The sequence below is a fragment of the Vipera ursinii genome, assembly GCF_947247035.1.
Source record: "Vipera ursinii genome assembly, chromosome: Z".
In the NCBI taxonomy this organism is placed as follows: Eukaryota; Metazoa; Chordata; class Lepidosauria; order Squamata; family Viperidae; genus Vipera; species Vipera ursinii.
The window spans coordinates 4,672,301-4,690,736 of record NC_139517.1 but is presented as its reverse complement, the minus strand read 5'-3'; the positions used below and the strand labels follow the sequence as shown (position 1 = coordinate 4,690,736).

At 38.6% G+C, this 18,436-nt stretch overlaps 1 protein-coding gene across 1 annotated transcript; it reads right to left on the bottom strand.

The window, feature by feature from the left end:
• Positions 1–3,896: 3,896 nt before the first annotated feature.
• LOC310649024 (vomeronasal type-2 receptor 26-like) lies at positions 3,897–13,141 on the bottom strand (the record flags this gene model as incomplete). Its single annotated transcript, XM_083377270.1, has 3 exons — positions 3,897–4,798; positions 8,024–8,150; positions 12,350–13,141. The coding sequence occupies 3 exons, from the start codon at positions 13,139–13,141 to the stop codon at positions 3,897–3,899; spliced, it is 1,821 nt and encodes a 606-aa protein (XP_083233396.1).
• Positions 13,142–18,436: the final 5,295 nt, after the last annotated feature.

Here is an 18,436-nt window from a genome sequence, read left to right as displayed (position 1 = left end):
TATTATTTCTGGATGTTTTGAAACCTGTACATATAATGTTATTTTTAAAAAGTTTTCTGCTGACTCTATCCATCCAACTATTTATACTGTAACTTATTATCCGGTTAATTAATAATAAGGAAAATGCAGTGAAACAAAATGTTCTTCCTGATACCTCATCCTTTCTTCAAAGTATATGGTGACAAATTACTATAATCAAAAGTGATTGGATTTGATTTGATATTAGAATTGTGGCATTTTACAAGGAAACCAAAGGTGAAATTTAGCACAAATAATAGAAAAGGATGTACAGCCCTTTCTTATACAAGGAAGGATCACCAAGATGAAAATATCTGGGGACAAACTGTGAGTGTTCCATTGGATGTGGATACAGAGAAACATGCATAGAGACACACAGACATGGATACACTTGTACACATACAAGTATAACTACAGGTACATGTATAGTGTATGTATGTATACATAACATACATGCACACAGATTGACATACTTCAGTTTATGGTTCTTTTGATGATCATGGGAACAGAACTTTTCCCTGCAGGCATCAACATAGAAGAGGCCCTTCATTTACAATTCATGACAATAAATGTTAAGAGGGGACATATAATGACATAGTGATGTGAATCTTGCAACTTCTGTATCTACATCAGATAGAAAAATATATGGGTGGACCTTGTGTCTTGACATTCCCAAATATCTGTTGTCATATTGATGCCAACTAGACCTCTTTTGGACAAGGCTGTTTACCAAATGTTTCAATTCTCCTTGAATTGCAGAGAAATAAAGCCTCTGCCTGGGGCAAGTGGCACAATTTGCAATGAAAATGCAATTGATAGTGTAGACATGGCCAGCGTTGTAATCATGAACCAAACGTACAGTACAGCAGGTTGATTAGACCTCAAGGGACCTTTCAAGTCATTCCAGGATGTTTCTTTAACTTGTTATTAATATTATTAGCCCAATTCAATCAATTGAAGGATGAAGTTCATTGAAATTATGCATCATAATGTACCACAATTTTCCAGTGCAAGAAAGGAGGGCAAACAATTTTCTAAACCACCAGAAGACAAGAAGCAATGAATGGAAACTAATCAAGGAGAGAAGCAACCTAGAACTAAGTTGAAACTTCCTAAATAAGAGAACAATCAACCAGTGGAATGTCTTCCCTTGAGAAGTTGGGGTGACCCATCACTGGAGGCTTTCAAGAAAAGACTGGACAACCATTTCTCTGAAATGGTATGGTATCCTGCTTGTGCAGGGAGTTGGTCTAGATGACCTCCAATGTACCTTCCAACTTTATTATTCTGTTGATTTTTTTTAAGTTCCCCATCTATGGATGAAAGAGAGTGACTGGCTCAGAATTGTCTATCTGGTTTCTATGCCTAAGAAGAGGCTAGAACTGTGGTGGCAAACCTATGGCATGCATGCCAGAGGCAGCACTTAGAGCCTGAAGCAGCAGCCTGCCCAGCACAAAAGAGGCTAAGTGTCCAGCTAGCAAGCCGGAGTAGAGGTGGTAGAGCATTCCCACACCCAGCAAACCAAAGGCCACCCCGAGCAGGAAAAGCCAGATCCCCACTGGCACCATGGCCCCCCAGTCTCAGCTAGGATTGCATGCCCCTCCATCGCTGCTGGGCCTGGGCATGCTGTACCACCTTTATGCAGGATTTCCTAGCTGACCGCTTTACCTCCTTTGTGTTGGGCAGGCCTGGAGCTCTGGGTGGCAGCCTAATGGATCTGCATGAGTGACTGGCAGCTGTGGTAGGTAAACAAGGTGCATGAGTGGAATGTGCTCCCCCCTGGTGAGCACATAGGGGCCAATAGCATCCAGCAGCAGGGGCTGCATAGCTCACTGTGAATACCAGACCGGCCCTCCAACAAGACTGCTGTGACAGCAGCAGCAACACATGGAGTTGGGGGAGTACATGATGTGGATCTCTGGACATATCTCCTCCATCCCATCTCCTCAGCCCCCTCAAGGGTCTTGCCATTGGCCCATGGGGGAGCGCATTCCCCTTTCACACCTCAGGACCTAACAAGGGGCTGACAGACTGTGGTTGCTGATGGACACTGTCAGCCCCCATGCACTCAGTGGCCTATCTGTGTGGGGGCCAATGGTGTCAGGCAGCAGCCACCCTGGCCCCTGCCTCTCCATGCCTTGTCCCTATCCCCTGACTCACCCATTGAACCATACTGTGGCTAACTAAGCAGCCTCTAATTTGGTTCATATTTCAATGTGTGAGACTCAAGAAACCCCACAAATATTGGTTCAATTGGGAAGCTTAAAACCACTATTCCTTTTTCCCAGTTTGTGTTTTGCAAATCTTTGCTGGTGTTTTCTAAGTATGCATGTCTCATATTGATGAGAGAGAGAGAGAGAGAGAGAAGAGAGAAGAGAGAGAGAAAGGCAGAGTGAGAGAGAGAGGGAAAGAGAGAGAAGATGACACCTACTTAGAATCATAGAATCCCAGACAAGAAGAGATCTTTGAGGTCTGACTAGTGGGGAATGGAAGAATTTATATTCTTTGCAATCATCTGTTCTGAAGACTGCAGATGATTGCAGAAAATATAAATTCTTTCATTCCTCACCAGTCAGTTAGAACTGAAGAAGCTTCTTGGATGAGAAGTGAAATGTTTTCAGAGGAAAAAGGCCAAGAAAGTCCAGTTGCCTTTAGGGGGGAAAAAAGCACCTTTGGAACAACCATGACCTGGATGATTGAGGCTCTGTATAGACGTTCTCAATCCATAGTACATACACACACATATTTTTGACCCTTATTAAAACTTTATTGGCCACATCAATGCAATTGTTGTTGAAACAATCTATAATGATGGTTTTGAACCAATATTTGTGGGGTTTCTTGAGTCTCACACATTGAAATATGAACCAAATTAGAGGCTGCTTAGCTAGCCACAGTATGGCTCAATGGGTGAGTCAGTGGTCTTCTCTTTTCAGCCTTCAGCCACGCAGAGGGTTTCTTGTCACTAGGATAACCTGTTTAGATATTGTTTCTTTAGTGAACTTTAAAATTCACCAAACAGGGTCAAGAAAAATAAATAACAATGGTTTCAATAATTATAGGAATGATAATTGCATCTGTCACCATCAAGTCACAGTAACAGTTTTACTGGCAAACAGGGTCTCCACCCTACCTCCTCTCCAAAGTGAATTGATTGTATTGTCTTTTCCCAACAGAACACAGACTCACAAGCACACACAGAGAGGGACAAAGACACACATAGAGAAATACACAGAAAGAGATTTGCTCATATCTCACTCTCCTCCTATGTTTCAAAGAATGGTCCTCCAGTTGCATTAATTATTAATAAATCTAAGCTGGACTTCAGGTTCAATTCAAAATGGCAGCTATCAGCAACTCTTTAAAGCAGCTGCCTGATCCTGAAAAAAGGATGCAGCTGCTTTCATGAGTCAACAGCAAGTATTTGAGAAGCAGTTGTGGACATATTTTGTCCAGAATGTATTGCTACAGGTCAATGCAATGTAGATTTGTTTAGTTTAAAGACTGAATGGGCTATTCAATCTTCATAGCTGCCTTAAAACAAGAAAAAAGAGTGTCCTTTAAGTTTAGTTTCTGGAAAATATGAGTGATATGGCAACAGTAGAGAGGAATTGTTCCCAATGAATGCTCAAATGACATTTAGATACTACATGAATGATAAATAAATCAACAGGTTATTCCAAGTTCTATCTTTCATTTCAAATTCAAATAAATCTGCCACAATATTTGTATGAATAACTAAATACCTTTAAGTGGATTGGTGCAAATAATAATTAGTTGATCAGGCATTCTGCCCTATATAATTTCAGATAAATTCAGAAATAATCCCATTTTAGCATACAAATGTAGGCCATTGTTATATGATAATAAGAGACTCCTCATCTTTTTCTTCTTATCAATTGTTCCTTGGTGTTTAGTTCAGACTTTAGAAGAATGATGTAGCATTTGGGGAAAAAGATACAACCCAATAACCCAGCACTGGAAGTTAAGATGGAGAAGATCTCCACAGCTACCATATACTTTCCTTTGGTGCTCAAATAGGTTGGAACAAAAGACAACCAAACACTACAAAACACCAACATGCTAAAAGTGATAAACTTAGCTTCATTGAAAGTATCTGGCAACTTCCTGGCTAGGAAAGCCACTGTAAAGCTGACAAAGGATAGGAATCCCATGTAACCCAAGACAACATAAAACAGAATGGTGGTTCCTTCTTTACATTCTACTACAATTTCTCCAGGGACTGAGTACATATCTAAATTTGGGAATGGAGGTGAGGTTGTCATCCACACAATACAAGTAACTACTTGAACCAGAGAGCAGGAAATGACAAGAGAGCTTGACAATCTTTTTCCCATATATGTCCTCATCTTGGATCCTGGTTTGGTGGCCATAAATGCTACCACCACCGTGATGGTTTTGGCCAATACAGAAGAAATAGCAACAGAGAAGATGATGCCAAAAACAGATTGTCGGAGAAAGCAAGTTGCTTCCCTGGGCTGTCCAATAAAGAGCAAAGAAGACAAGAAGCAAAGAAGAAGGGAGATGAGGAGAATGTAAGTGAGATCCCGGTTGTTGGCTTTGACAATAGGGGTATCTCTGTGCTTAATGAAGGTTCCCAACATCAACACTGTTATCAAAGAAAAGGAAACAGCCATTGACATTAAACTGATTCCTAAAGGTTCCTCATAAGAAAGAAAGCTTATTGTTTTGGGGATGCATCCGTCCCTATTCTTGGTAGCATACTGATCTTCTGCGCATTCAGTACAATCAATCGTATCTGAAAAAGAAAAGAAAAGAAAATACGGGATGTATTTATTACATATAATTGGAAATCACTTTTATTTGGACCTTGATGGGAAGATAGACTTACTGTGGAGACCAAATCTATTATAGTTAATTAGACAACAATTGATAAGATATGGCATTAAGAAAGAAACATGGGTATTTGATACAGGACAAACTATTTGTAATTTTTCAGGATGATTGGGGATAGATAAACTTTCTACGAGTGGTAAACTTTCTGTGAGTGGATTGCAATAACAATTTGTTGATAGAGAGTTTTGAAACTTTAATCTTGTTTTGTTTTATTGTTATTATTTTTTTCTGTTAAATATGTTATAATAATAATAATAATAATAATAATAATAATAATAATAATAATAATAATAATAATAATAATAATAATAATAATTGTATACCGCCCTTCTCCCGAAGGACTCAGGGCGGTGAACAGGGCAATACATGTTAAAAGACAAGAATACAAAAATTAAAAAAGATTAAACAAGATGCCCCAAAACTATAACAATAAGTTAAAATACATTGAACAGTAATAAAACCCATTATCCTTAATGTATTATATAGAAGACAGGTCAATAACTTGCAAATAGATTTACTAATTTAAAAATGGAGGGGGCTGTTTCACAAGGGGTGAGAACCAATATTGAAGTAATATATTAATCAGTATTCAATTAGGGGGGATAATATATGTATGTGTGTTGGGGATTTCTTATGGTTCTTTTTTCTTTTTTAATGTCTTGATGTTTTGTGGGGGGTGGGTTCCCCTGTTTGTCCCTTTTTGGATTCTTTGGAGTTTAATTTTGTCTTGAATGAAATATAAAGAGGTTAAAAAAAGAAATGAAAACATCCAGTTTAAGCATCAATATACAATATTCTGAAGAATACACCATATTCTTGAAAAGCCAGCACCAAATAAGATTTCCTACTGCTAATATTGCCTGTTCTCTTGTTCTTGTTATGAAATATAATATAGTAATTGATCATTTGTCTTTGTTGTATTTGAAACCTTTCAAACTTTTTCCTTCATAGCAAATTCTTAATTTTGTTATTGCTGTACAGCTGAACTGGGCCTTGAAGAAATGAAGGTTCTTTAATAGAAATCTCCATCAGGGCATAAGCCTCAATATTTTTCAATACTGACATTTGTTATCACTGAATTCCATCTCAACATTTCATGCCCTTTCTTCCAGCTTGAAGAACACTTTGACAATTTTTTTTTCTTGTAAGCACTCTAAATACTATTCTTTATTCTTTATCAGTTTATTCCCCTTTTCTTGGCACTGGTGAGACCACACCCAATGTATTATGTATTATTCTGGACACCAAATTTCCAGAAAGATGTTGAAAGCCCTCAGGTTGATACAGGGACTTGAGGACATGACGTATGAGATATTTAGCCTGGAGGGAGGAAAGCGACATCATCATCATCATCATCATCATCATCATCATCATCATCATCATCATAAAAGTTGGAAGGGACCTTGGAGGTCATCTAGTCCAACCCCCTGCTCAGGCAGGAAACGCTATACCATTTCAGACAAATAGCTGGCCAGTCTCTTCTTAAAAACTTCCAGTGTTGGAGCATTCACCACCTCTGGAGGCAGGTTGTTCCACTGGTTAATTGTTCCAACTGTCAGGAAGTTTCTCCTTAGTTCTAGGTTGCTTCTCTCCTTGATTAGTTTTCATCCGTTGCTTCTTGTCCTGCTTTCAGGTGCTTTGGAGAATAGCTTGGCTCCCTCTTCTTTGTGGCGGCCCCTGAGATATTGGAACACTGCTATCATGTCACCCCTCACCCTTCTCTTCGTTAAACTACACATACCCAATTCCAGCAACCGTTCCCTCTATGTTTTAGCCTCCAGTCCCCCAATCATCTTTGTTGCTCTTCTCTGTAATCTTTCTAGAGTCTCGGCATCTATTTTTACATCGTGGTGACCAAAACTGGATGCAGTATTCCAGGTGTGGCCTTACCAAGGCATTGTAAAGTGGTATTAGTACTTCACTAAGGGAGAACATGTTTTCTATGCTCAAATACATAGAAGGGAGGCATAAGAAAAATAGTCAAAAGTTGAAACTAGGACCAAAAATCTTGGTTATAGGTTACAGCTTTCTAGATTTTGTATAAATATAAGGAGAAAGATATCTGCTCAAAAATGGAAGGATCTATCTACTGATGTTATGGGTTCTCCATTGATGGAGGTTTTAAAAAAATGATTAGATAACCTCCTTTCTAAGTTTGTTTCCTTGGTTGTATTGCGTACTCCAGAGGGTAGCATTATATCAACATCATGGCCCCATCCAGTTCCACAGTTTTACAAATTTAAGATTCTATCACTGTGTGAATTGATGAAGGTATCAGTTTATCACAGAGACAGGCATGAAGCATGGGAGGATGAGCATTTTTTTCCATTGAGTTTTCTTTTTCTTTCATAATAATAATAATAATAATAATAATAATAATAATAATAATAATAATAATAATAATAAGAAGAAGAAGAAGAAGAAGAAGAAGAAGAAGAAGAAGTTGGAAGGGACCTTGGAGGTCATCTAGTCCATCCTTTGATTGATGTTGGATGGAAAAGTCCAGGGGATCTCATGAATGCAAGAACAAGGGGGATAGTTGCTACTTCTTTATCTGTTGCTGCCGGCATCAACTTCCCTTCGTCCAGTGCGCTCCCACAGAGAGGGCCTCCTCAGGGTGCCGTCGGTCAAAGAGTGTCGACTGGTGGCCCCCAGGGGGAGGGCGTTCTCTGTGGGCGTGCCAGACCTTTGGAACCGTTTACCGGTTGAGCTCTGGATGGCTCCTGACCTTCGCTCCTTCCGCCGTGAACTAAAAACTTACTTATTTGAACAAGCTGGCCTGGTCTGATGGGAGTGGGGTATTTTAATATTAATTTTACTAATTTTTATTGTAATTTTGGGCTACACTGTTTAATTCCTTCTTAAATTTTGTACATTGTATTTTTTATTGTATTGCCCTGTACACTGTCCTGAGTCCTTCGGGAGAAGGGCGGTATAGAAATTAAATTATTATTATTATTATTATTATTATTATTATTATTATTATTGTTGTTGTTGTTGTTGTTGTTGTTGTTGTTGTTGTTGTTGTTGTTGTTATTATTATTATTATTATTATTATTATTATTATTATTATTATTATTATCTCAAGCAAAGAAGTTAGCGCTGTTGAATATAATGCATTGCCTACCCTTCAACTTTGAGATCTTCCTTTCTGGGCATGGTGCACAATCATAACAGCAAAATTTATCCTTTTCTCTTTTTTTCTTCTGATAACCTGGAGGGCAAGATTCAGAACATATGGAAACTGGTTGTACCTACCACAAAGAAAGAAGTAGCAATGGGTTTAGGAGAAACAAGCCAAGGAATTTAGGTTTTCACACCTACTATTTGCAAATGAAATGACATCTGGGTAGTCATGGGGATAGTAAAATATGAGGCCATACTTACAGTCTAAACACAGCATTTCCCTCTTCAGCAATTGATATAAAGGAACATTGTGGATTGCTATTATTTTTATAATCTAGATAATAAAGTTCTAGAGCTCAAGCAAATAAATAATCAATCAATCAATCAATTGACTCAATCCAAAACTTTTAGAATGAAGAAATGAGTAGTGATATTCCTTGATGATGTTGACAACAATTATTTCTTCTAACTCAATCAAAGTTTAATTAAGTTATGGAAAATGCAATGAAACTACCTTTCTATCTATCTCTCTATTATCTGTCTAACTACCATCTATCTATCTTTCTATCTATCTATCTGTCTGTCTGTCTGTCTGTCTGTCTGTCTGTCTGTCTATCTAAATTTAAGAAAGGCTTCCTTTTATATTATATATTACACAACAAGATAAATATAAGCTATGAAACTAGACCATGAAAATCTGTTTTTCACACTTAACGGCCTCATTACTATATCCCCATGATCAAAGGATCAAAATTCACACGCGTGGCAACCGGTATATATTTATAATGATTGCAGGTCCTGGGATCATGTGACCACTTTTTGTGACTTTCTGAAAGCAAAATCAATGGGGAACCTAGATCCACTTAACCATGTTACTAAGTTAACAACTGCAGTGATTCACTTAACAACTGAGACAAGAAATGAAGCAAAACTCACTTAACTACTGCCTTACTTAGCAATAGAAAGTTTGGGTTCACTTGTGGTTCTAGGTTGGGTTCAATCATGGTTCTAGCCAAGGACTTCCTATAGTACACTTACAAGGCTGAGTGAAGTAGAAGAATGGAAAAACCATGGAAAAGATGGTATTAGTTGAATGTCCTCTAAAGAACTGAAGACAACCATCAGGAACAGTCCAAGGTGAAGGGCTTCTGTCCACAGATAGTCACAAGGTTTCAGACTCAACTTAATGATACCTACCTAATTTTTATGGACATAAATTGTCACCCATTCAGAAGAATGGAAAGACAGTGGAAAAGATGGGTAGATGGTATTAGTTGAATGTCCTCTAAAGAACTGAAGACAACCATCAGGAACAGTCCAAGGTGAAGAGCTTCTGTCCACAGATAGTCACAAGGTTTCAGACTCAACTTAATGATACCTACCTAATTTTTATGGACATAAATTGTCACCCATTCAGAAGAATGGAAAGACAGTGGAAAAGATGGGTAGATGGTATTAGTTGAATGTTCTATGAAGAACTGAAGATAACCATCAGGAACAGTCTAAGGTGAAGGGCTTCTGTCCACAGACAGTCACAAGGTTTCAGAATCACCTAATTTTTGTGAAAATAAATTGTCACCCACGATGGACTCAGCCCATTCAGAAAAAGCAAATGTTTAGTTACAGATCTGAAGATGAAAAAACTTTCTGGAAAAGAATCATAGATCATACCTGATTATAACGCTGGGGCCACCTAATTAACGAGTCATCAATATTGAGGTTTTTCCCTTCAGGATCCACTGTTCCGATTTGCACTCTAAGAAAGGAGTTATTTGGGAATGTGATTATGTTTGTGATATCAAATCCACCACCCGTTTCCTTCCTTCCATTGAAGAACACTGTTTCCCCAGCAGAATTGTTGAACACAATAGATTGAAGAACTAGATGGAGCTACATCCAACATACAGAGGGAGACAGAGAGAAAGGAAAACAACACACTGAAAATTGATTGGAATTGTTTCTGACGCATCTCCTTCCTTTTATGCAACACATGACTATTCAGTCTACCATGTGCAACTTCACCAGAGACACAACAGACCAATAACCATGTTAGACAGACAGAGAGACAGACAGATAATTTTTAAAAAGATAAAGGTATATAGACAAAAAAAACAGATCAGTTTATAATGATACTTGTTATGTGGGCTAACCTTATTGGTTGAGGATGAAGAGAATGATTAAAGATGCAGAAAATGATGAGAGGGCATAAATCATGAGAACAAAGGGGCTGTATTTTGTAGAATAGAATAGAGTAGAGTAGAGTAGAGTAGAGTAGAGTAGAGTAGAGTAGAGTAGAGTAGAGTAGAGTAGAGTGGAGTGGAGTGGAGTGGAGTGGAGTGGAGTGGAGTGGAGTGGAGTGGAGTGGACTGGAGTGGAGTGGAGTGGAGTGGACTGGAGTGGAGTGGAGTGGAGTGGAGTGGAGTGGAGGAGTAGAGTGGAGTGGAGTGGAGTAGAATAGAATAGAATAGAATAGAATAGAATAGAATAGAATAGAATAGAATAGAATAGAATAGAATAGAATAGAATAGAATAGAATAGAATAGAATAGAATAGAATAGAATAGAATAGAATAGAATAGAATAGAATAGAATAGAATAGAGCTGGAATGGACCTTGGAGGTCTTCTAGTCCAGCCCCCTGCTCTAGCAGGAGAACCTATACCATCTCAGACAAGTGACTGTCCAATCTCTTCTTTCTCATTAATTCCAGGTTGCTTCTCTCTTTGATCAATTCCCAACCATTTTTTCTTGTCCTGCTTTCTGGTCCTTTAGAGAACAATTTGACCCTCTCTTCTTTGTGGCAGCCTCTCAAATACTATAATACTGCTATCATATCACCCCTATTTTTTTCTTTTCTTTAGACTAGCCAAACCCAAATCCTGCTGCCATTCTTCATATGTTTTAGTCTCCAGGCCTTTCATCATCTTAGTTGCTGTTCTCTGAATTTTATCCAACTTACAACTTCAGAGAGCTTATCTTAGGCTTTATACTCTTTCAGGCTTGAATGCACTAGATCATAGCATGTTTTCCACACGCAAATAAACAAGAACCAAAGATGTTTCATTTCTCATCCAAGAAGCTTCTTCAGCTCTCACTGGATGGTGGGGAAGGGAAGAATTTATACTCCTGCAGAAAGCTGTTCATTTGCATTCTTTTAAATAAATAAATAAAGCTTTATTGTCAAAGTACAACATGTGTACATTGAGATTAGTGAGTCTTAGTGCTACCTAGAGCCTTATCTGAGTAGAACAAATGTGTGTGGAGCTTTTTCGGAATTGTTGAAAGGACTGTGTTGTAGACTGGATACAGATGATGTCAGATCCCTCCCCCTCTGTTGAGAGAGGGCTGCTCAGTTTTGACATAGATGGCCGCTAAAAGAATGCAAAGGACCAGCTGTTTGCAAGGAGTGTAAATCCTTCCATTCCCCACTATCCAATCAGAGCTGAAGAAGCTTCTTGGACGAGAAGCGTAATGTCTTCAAAGAAAAACAAGGAAGTCCACTTGCCTTGTGAAAAAGCATCTTTGGGATAACTATGACCCTGGATGAATGAGAATCTTCATAGAGAATAAGATGGTTAATACTGGTTGACATTACATCACTATAAAGCTATTTGCACACACAGGCACTTCGGAATACAGAATGACAGAGTGTGAAGGGACCGTGGAGGCTCATTTTGAATTTTTCAGTGTGGAACAACAGTAACAGAGGAAGAGTAGCAGTATCAATGTAGTAGAACTCTAAACTATAGTTCTTTTACAATATCCAAATGTTTTTTTTAAAAAAATAAAGCATTTCCTGCCACCTGCCATGTCATGTTTCCCATATGAAGGGAAAAAAAACCTTATGATTGTTCTTCAGTGAATCATACAGAATAACAGAATTACAGAGTTGGAATGGACCTTGGTGGTCTTCTAGTCCAAACCCTGCTTAAGGAGAAGACCCTATATCATTCTAGACAAGTGTCTGTCCAGTCTCTTCTTAAAAGCTTCCAGTGATGGAGCACCCACAACTTCCAGAGGCAGGTTGTTCCACTGATTAATTGTTCTCAATGTCAGGAAGTTTCTCCTTAGTTCCAGATTGCTTCTCTCCTTGATTAGTTTCCATCCGTTGCTTCTTGTCCTGCCTTCAGGTGCTTCGGAGAATAGGTTGACCTCCTCTTCTTTGTGGCGGCCCCTCAAATATTGGAACATTACTATCATGTTTCCCCTAGTCCTTCTTTTCACTAGACTAGACTTACAACTTTAATCGCTCCTTAAAGAGATAATATGGATGATATATGAGTCTGTACTAATCTTTTTATGAGGGAAAGAGATACCCACAGTCATTACCTGCCAAGGCTGAAGACTTTGAAGTTTGGTCCTTTTCATACCACTCTTTGATGTGAGTTTGGATCTAAATAACTCCATGGAATGTAAAGCATGTGCTACAGCATAGACCGCATTGTAGATGCTATAGCTATGACCGGTCATGTCCATTTCAAACAGAGATCTAGGAAGTTTCTTCAAGCTCTCTTCCCAAGAACATACTTCTGTGACTTCCATCTTCTTTGGACATTGAAATAAACAGTTCAAAGCTTGCTCCAGGAAGTCATTCAGAAAATTATTTCCTTCAGCCTGACATGGGTCTAGGGCCAGAAGAAATTTCTGGAACTTGGGCAGTTGATGGGAGTGAACAGTAAAAGAAATGGCTCCTTGAAACACTTGCAAATCTGAGCCCATCTGAATTATTGTCATCGCAAAATCAATCTGGGCAGTCATAACCCATACCCTTTGAAAGAATATATCTGAATTATTATGAGTTGCTTGAAGCAAAAAATTGCTCAGCAACATCATGGACAAGGTTTCTCCATAAACAACAATTGTATTAACATTGGCATTAGTCATCGGCAGATAAATATTCATGACTTTACTGTTAAGATTTAAGATATCATTCAACTGTGCTTTTGGGATTTTTGTTGTGAAAGCTGAACAGATTCCATTCTGGGAAAGCAAGGGTTCTAACACCTGCATGAAATGTTCTCCACTGTCATCATCAGTGATGAAGAACCCAATCCATGTCCACCCAAAATGGTGAAGTAACTGGATAATTCCCCTGTACTGACTGGCTTCATTTGGAACCATACGGTATAGAGCTTGGGATGGTGTAATATAGCTCTCATCTTGAGCAAAGGAGCCATAAGTAAGCTAAAAAAAAAGAGTAGGTTTTAGAAACTGGCTGGAAGGAATGTATAAACAAATCTGCATGCAAGAAAAATTTTGTACATGTCAGAATTAAAAAAAAGTATCTTTGTCTGCATAAACCCACAAGGTAAACGTCTATTCTGTTTGAATGTTTCTGCATGTTAAAAAAAATGATTTCCTGGAACAAGTATCTTGCAAAGAGGTATACTAGGTAAAGGTAAAGGTTCCCCCGCACATGCATGCTAGTCGTTTCCGACTCTAGGGGCCAGTGCTCATCTCCATTTCAAAGCTGAAGAGCCAGCACTTGTCCGAGGACGTCTCCGTGGTCATGTGGCCGGCATGACTAGATGCCAAAGGCGCACGGAACGCTGTTACCTTCCCACCGTAGTGGTCCCTATTTTTGTACTTGCATTTTTATGTGCTTTCGAACTGCTAGGTTGGCAGAAGCTGGGACGAGTAACAGGCGCTCACTCTGTTACGGGGCACTCAGGATTCGACCTGCCAAACTGCCAACCTTCTGATCGACAAGCTCAGCGTCCTAACCCACTCAGCCACCGCGTCCCTTAAGAGGTATACTAGAAGTAGTTAATTGGAAAAAGTGCAGAGAAGAACAATTAAGATGAGTAAAGACCAGGATGAATGAACGAACCTTTATTGTCAAAGTACAACCATGTATATATTGAGAATGGCTGAGCCTAAAACATATGAAGAAAGGCTGCAGGGTTTGGGTATGGCTAATCTAGAGAAAAGAAGGACTAGGGATGACTTGATAGCAGTATTCCAGTATTTGAGGGGCTACCACAAAGAAGAGGGGGTTAACGTATTCTCCAAAGCACCAGAAGGCAAGACAAGAAACAACAGATGGAAACTAATCAAGGAGAGAAGCAACCTGGAATTAAGGAGAACCTTCCCAATAGTGAGAACAATTAACCAGTCGAACAGCTTGCCACCAGAAGTTGTGGGTGCTCCATCACTGGAGGTTTTTAAGAAGAGACTGGACAGCCACCTGTCTCAAGTGGAATAGGGTCTCTTGCTTGAGCAGGGGGTTGGACTAGAAGACCTTCAAAGTGCCTTGCAGCTCTATCCTGACACAATTTTACTCTTAATCTCCTATCCCTTTTCCACCCTGGGGAAACATTGCTGTCCCTCTATATTGCATTTCTGAACTGCAAAATCAAAGTAAGAAGAAAAACAATCATAATTTATAAACTTCTCCATTATTCTGTGAGCAGATCTTACCTGTGGAATCTTATAAAGACTTAAAAGGTTTGCCATATGGAATGAGACAATGGAACCAAGTCCGCCAATAACAGCAATAAGCTTTTTCCCAGAATCACATTCGTAATTAGGTAAAAGTCTGTGCATTTTGAAAAGAAGGTCCAGAGTGGTCCGATAGGTCAGCATTGCATCGTTGTAGCTATCACAGATATGGAATCCAAGCGTGATATTGGGTAAGATCTTGGAATCCTCATTTATTTCATTTATGGCAAATGCCAAGGCCAGGATGTGTTGGTAGAACCTGGTCACCATGCTGCCAATAAAGTGACAAGCTCATTCACTGGCAGATGCCACAGAGCAAAGTGTCCCAACATAGACTAACATTAAAAGAAAAATGCTGCAGTCCTGAATCAGATTCATTGCAAACAACAGTCATAGTTTTTCATCACTGTTTGAAAGAGGGAATAACAGAATAACAGAGTTGAAAAGCACCTTGGAGGTCTTCTAATACACACACACACACACACACACACACACACACACACAGACACCACCTCAGGCAGAAAACCCTATACCATTTCAGACAAATGTCTGTCCAATTTTTTTCCTGAAAACCTCTAGTGTTGGAGCACCCACAACTTCTGGATTTTATACATGCAGCCAGATACAAGGTGTTCTTCCCCATCATGAGAAAGATTCATATATTGTATATGAAAACAATATATATAATGAATATAAAACTGGGATTGGGATGTCTTTCGAATTTTTCTGTAAGGAATGGATGATTTACATTTAAATCTCAAATTCATACCACCAAATTTAGGGGGGGGAAATGCTCAAATTTTAGCAAAGAGAGATAGATGGATGGATGGATGGATAGATAGATAGATATAGATAGATAGATAGATAGATAGATAGATAGATAGATAGATAGATAGATAGATAGATAGATAGATAGACAGACAGATAGTTGATAGATAGATAGATAGATAGATAGATAGATAGATAGATAGATAGATAGATAGATAAAAACTCTATGTCATAATGCATATCTTAAAACTGTATGAAAATATTCTTCAACAGAAGGCATGATTTTGAAAACATTTCAAATGGTTTAGTAAAGGTTTTAGTAAAATCAGTGGCCATGGTTATATTTTTCTTTTAAAAGAATAATGAATCATACACAACTGTGAACAAATACTACCTTTCCACCTTTATTTATTTATTTTTCCTTAGTGATCCTCATGTCATTTTATACTCCTGGTGGCCAGATGGACACCTTGTGTAGTTTTCCAGGTAACATTATTTAAAAATTATTTTCCTTTGCTTTCTTCCTAGGGCCGATAGAGAGGATTTGATTGCAAATCACCCAGCTAGCTTCACGCCTAAGGCAATATTATAACTCACAGTTTCTCAGTTTCTAACCCAGTGGCATAACCGCTACATCATTCTGATTCTTATATCTCCATCTAATCTAGGGTAAAAGGTTGAAACAGTGAACTTGGAGGCTCAGGATCAGCTTCAGCAAAACAACTGATAACATAACAAGTCAAGCACAACTTTTAGTCATTAAAACCGATAATGGGCTCATGTGAAGACATTCTCACTGAGAATAACAGAGTTGGACCTTGGAGATCTTCAAGTCCAACACCCTTCTCAAGCAGGAGATCCTATTCCTTTTCAGACAAATGGTTGTCCAATCACTTCTTAAAAACCTTGAGGGTTGGAGCATCCACAACTTTTGGAGGCAAGTCGTTCCACTGGTTAACTGTTCCTTCTGTCAGGAAAACTTTTCCTTAGTTCTAGATTTGTTCTCTCCTTGATTAGTTTCCATCCATTGCTTTGAATAATAGGTTGACCTTTCTTTTTCCTTTTGGCAGTCCCTTAGCTATTGGAAGACTATTATCACATCACCCCTAGTCCTTCTTTTCATTAAACTAGATATACCCAATACCTGCAACTCACAGTAGATCATTCTGATTTAGTAAAACTGAGTATGTCAAACCATTTGGGCACCTTCTTTTCAAAGTCCTAACAGCAAAAAAAAAGGGTGTGTGTGTGTGTGTGTGTGTGAAATCCTTACAGGGGAACATCAGATTCCAGCTCTTCTGATGGATGTTTCTTGAAGGCAAGTGGAAACAAAATATAAATCATCTGTGAGGACATTCCACCAAGGAGGAGATCTCCTGGTTGCTGCCACTCATGCCGAACAGGAAGAGGATCATTTTTAGAGCACGTCTCTGCAGAAAATTTGCACACTATGGGTGGTAAAAGAAATAAAACCAGGACCAGCATCACCATCAAGTGTCAGAGGTCCCACTGTGACCACCTACAGATGCATGATTGCTATTAATGCCATTAGCCTAGATGGGAAAGATTGGGAATAAAAATGCCCTGGATCAAATGATTATTTAACAGTCCTGTTTTCCTTCTGCACCTGCCCTGAATGGAAACCTGGAATTATTTCAGACTTATGGCTTTTTTTAATGCTTTTTCTGGCAGCTATTGGGAAGCAATTGGAGGTTGGGTGAGTCATGAGAATCTGATAATTGCATAGAAATAATTACTACTGGCTTCAGAGGGGGTGGGGGTCACGGTAAGTCATATGACTTTTTCACATTGGCTCACAACTCCATAGGGAAATTTGTCTCTGGATCAGTAATCTGACAAAAGCAAAGGGAATATGGCCTGGGTTGAAACCATATAGATGAAAAGCATCTCTAGACTAAATACTCCATTATTATTATTATTATTTTCCATCAGGGGAAATTAATATGAAGAAATTGGCCAATGGAGGAAAATTGTCATTTTAACTCTTGTTTGGATTTCTGTGAAATTGACACAGGCAGTGTTGACTGAGACTGAATGTTTTCACATATGTGTCCCAACTGGTATTGTCATTTAGGGCTCCATATCTCTTCAAATCCGGAGAAAATGATAGAAGCTTCGTGAAGTGCATTGGTGACTTCACTATACCTGTGGCAACCCTATAAGCTAAGTCAAACTTTTCTCAGAATTGCACTGTAGCGGCAGAGTGCAAACATTTTGTTGTGACCAAAATCTAGCTCACCTAAAGCAACCAAATCCCTTTGAAGCTACAAACATAAATGTATTAAACTTGCACACAACTGCAGTGTACACTGTGCTCCCAGCCAAAGTAGTTGGCAGCTTCCTGAGAATAAGCAGAACCATAGCTCATATACCTTTGATCGACCATATTTTCAGACAAGCTAAAGGAAAAGGCAGACACAGTGTGAATTCTATTTATTAATTCGATTTATACGCCATCAGCGTGATCCGGAATTACAGCATGATGTTGGAATGTTTTTGATTAACCCACCAGGAGAGTCTATACCATTACTGTATAGATTCCGTAATGGGGTATATTAACTACTATTGGTGGTGCATGTAGCTAACATCTGTATGGGGGAAGATATCTTTACCACCACATGTGATCCAAGAAAAGAGAGTCAAAGCTATTCTCTAAAGTACCTGAAGGGAAGACAAGAAGCAACAGATGGAAACTAATCAAGGAGAGAAGCAACCTAGAACTAAGGGGAAGTTTCCTGACAGTTAGAACAATTAATCAGTGGAACAACCTGCTCCAGAAGCTGTGAATGTTCCAACACTGGAAGTTTTTAAGAAGAGACTGGACAGCCATTTGCCTGAAATGCTATAGGGTTTCCTGCCTGAGCAGGAGGTTGGACTAGATGACCTCCAAGGTCCCTTCCAACTTTATATTATTATTATTATTATTATTATTATTATTATTATTATTATTGTTGTTGTTGTTGTTGTTGTTGTTGTTGTTGTTGTTGTTATTATTATTATTATTATTAATATTATTATTATTATTATTATTATTATTATTATTATTATTATTATTATTATTATTATTATTCGCACAGTCAGATTTTCATACTGGATTTGGCATTTTTGTCTACCTATCGAGGACCTGGGATAGGCAAATGTGGATGTTTGATGGTATTACAGATATCGTCACAGGATGGAAGCAGT